This window comes from Apis dorsata, unplaced genomic scaffold, assembly GCF_000469605.1.
Source record: "Apis dorsata unplaced genomic scaffold, Apis dorsata 1.3 scaffold_270, whole genome shotgun sequence".
Lineage (NCBI taxonomy): Eukaryota > Metazoa > Arthropoda > Insecta > Hymenoptera > Apidae > Apis > Apis dorsata.
In genome coordinates, this window is record NW_006263548.1 from 24,699 (window position 1) to 26,906 (window position 2,208).

Sequence of the window (2,208 nt, forward strand, 5' to 3'; positions counted from 1 at the left end):
ACCACACTCTGTCACCATTTTCATAACGCGTTCGCTTCCCGTCCACCTGTCTCCCCTCCCCTCCCTTTTGTCCTTTTTCTCGCATCGAATAATTTCTTTACACGAACACGAGCCATACACACGCGCACACACAGACACACACACATTTATTACTCGGCGTTTATTATCGTTTGATATATCATTGCAATGGTACACGTAAAAGTAGCATTCGTATGACGGCATAGAACGCGGATAATACTCTCAGATTCACGGTTATCGAATGTTATATCAAAGTACAGTTTCAAATAACACAGAATTGATTACTAATTCAGCCACACGTGTTTTTTTTTTTTTTTTTTTTTTTTTTTTTTTTATAAATCATTCATTTTTCTCACGTTGGAAAATACAATATGTATCGAAGACAAAAGACTTTTTTTTTTCGAAATACAAAAGATAATTTGAATTTTTACAATTTTTTCTTGACAAAATGCCTTGTTTAATAAAAAAAAAAAGAAAATCGTTTTGATTTTAATCTCTCTATACTTTTTTGAAAACTTAAAAAATTTCGGAAAGATATTTTCTTTAGAAGAAAGAAACATTTGAATCGAGGGAAGGGGGAGGGGGGAGGGAGATATAGGCCACGAGAAACATAAATACGCGTAATAATAACATATAAATAGCACTCGTAAGTGTCGGGAGTCCGAGTCCATTAGCGATCGTGTGTCGTTATCTATATTTGAGAAAGTTGGTGGCAAACGCTTTTCCAATAAACCGTTTATCTTAATTGAGGGGGAGTGGTGGAAAGGGTTGCATTATTCGCGCTTCAACACACACGCGCAGCCAGGGGATCGAAGACATTCCACTCTTTTACACTCTGTACACGCTGGTTAAAAATCCTTCTCCCCCCCTCCTTCCTCCCCCTTCTCTTAATAACCGCACAGGGAAAAAAGTTCGAGCTTCCGGTTGTCCATCGGCACAACACTTCTCTCCTTTATCATTATTGTTTTCATCATCGTCATCGTCTCCTCGAAAACGGAGATTATAAGTTTAATGATTAACTCGATCCCGAGGAAACTCGATGGACCACGGGTCGCCTCGAACGGCAAGTGTGATTATCTATAGGGACAGTCGATCATGGTAGATTAACAATATGGCCACCTGAGACGCGACACTAGCGCCACCTTATTAACCGTCACTCACGTTACACATTTTTACACGATATTTTTCTTACTCTTATTTTTCTAGAAAAGAAAAGAAAAGAAACGTATATACATATATATATTTCATTACAATGAAATCATGATTATTAATCCACCATGATCGTCCAACGAGTATATACTGTTCGTATATTAGATGTACGAGTGGCATAGTCGTTACGTTACGTAGTTGGAAGGGGGCGCGCGTGGCGTTACACGGCTAACCGGTATCACGATTTTGGTTTCAGGGTGCCACCAGGTTACGTGTACCAGTCACCATACCTGGCGGCTGCCGCGCCAGGTGGTTTGGTACCGCTTCCGGCCACGCAGTTGACCCACGCGGCTGCCATGGCTGCGGCGTCGCAGTTCTACGAGTATCAGAACGTTGCCGCGGCGGCCGCCACTTACCCGGGGACGTCGTACAATTTCGCCGAGGCCTATCCTTATACCAGCGCAGCCGCTGCTGGTATGTGTTTGAAAAGTGTCCAGAGCAAGGACAGCAACGGGCTGATACACCACCACCAGCAGCACAACGGCAGCAGCCCTGCGGTGCTGGCACACCAACGATTGGAGAAAGCTCTCCTGCCTCCATTTCTGCCGTCCGTGCTGCGTAGCAACGGTAGAAATTTATTCGAAAAAAAAAAAAAAAAATAGAGAGAGAGAAAAGAAAAGAAAGAAAACCGAATGCGTTGAAACAGAGAGGGATAGGGTGAACGCGGTGGGGTGGATGACGAGGGTGATGGGATCAAGTTCGACGAGAGTTGTGCTCCTTTTATTTTTAAATCAAAACTCGAGGTTTAATTTTCTTTCGTAGGTGGTTTTTAACGTTTTAGGTAATGCGAAGGGGGGAGGGGGAGGGGGTTGTAAAGTTGTAAAGAGAAATAGAAAAGGGATCGTTTTAGGTTTTCTTGAATTTGTATTAGCAAGAAATATTTGTGGAAATGCTTGGTCCCATCATTGGGTGTAAATGAGAGTGAGAAAGGAAGAGGAAAGAAGAAGTTATATTGTTTTTTTTTTTTTTTTTTTTTTTTTT

At 41.9% G+C, this 2,208-nt stretch overlaps 2 protein-coding genes across 2 annotated transcripts in view; both read left to right on the forward strand.

Annotated features, from left to right (window-relative positions):
* The window catches only part of LOC102681946 (RNA-binding protein 38-like), a 22,591-nt gene that overhangs the window by 17,518 nt on the left and 2,865 nt on the right, over positions 1 to 2,208 (forward strand). Inside the window, 1 exon segment of the mRNA XM_006616741.2 lies at positions 1,424 to 1,794. Coding sequence (XP_006616804.2) covers positions 1,424 to 1,794 — 371 coding nt within the window.
* LOC102671071 (solute carrier organic anion transporter family member 74D-like) overlaps positions 1,882 to 2,208 on the forward strand; it is a 28,298-nt gene continuing 27,971 nt past the window's right edge. The window contains exon 1 of the mRNA XM_031510991.1: positions 1,882 to 1,893. The gene's annotated coding sequence lies outside the window, so the exon portion shown is untranslated. The remainder of the gene's footprint in view (positions 1,894 to 2,208) is intronic.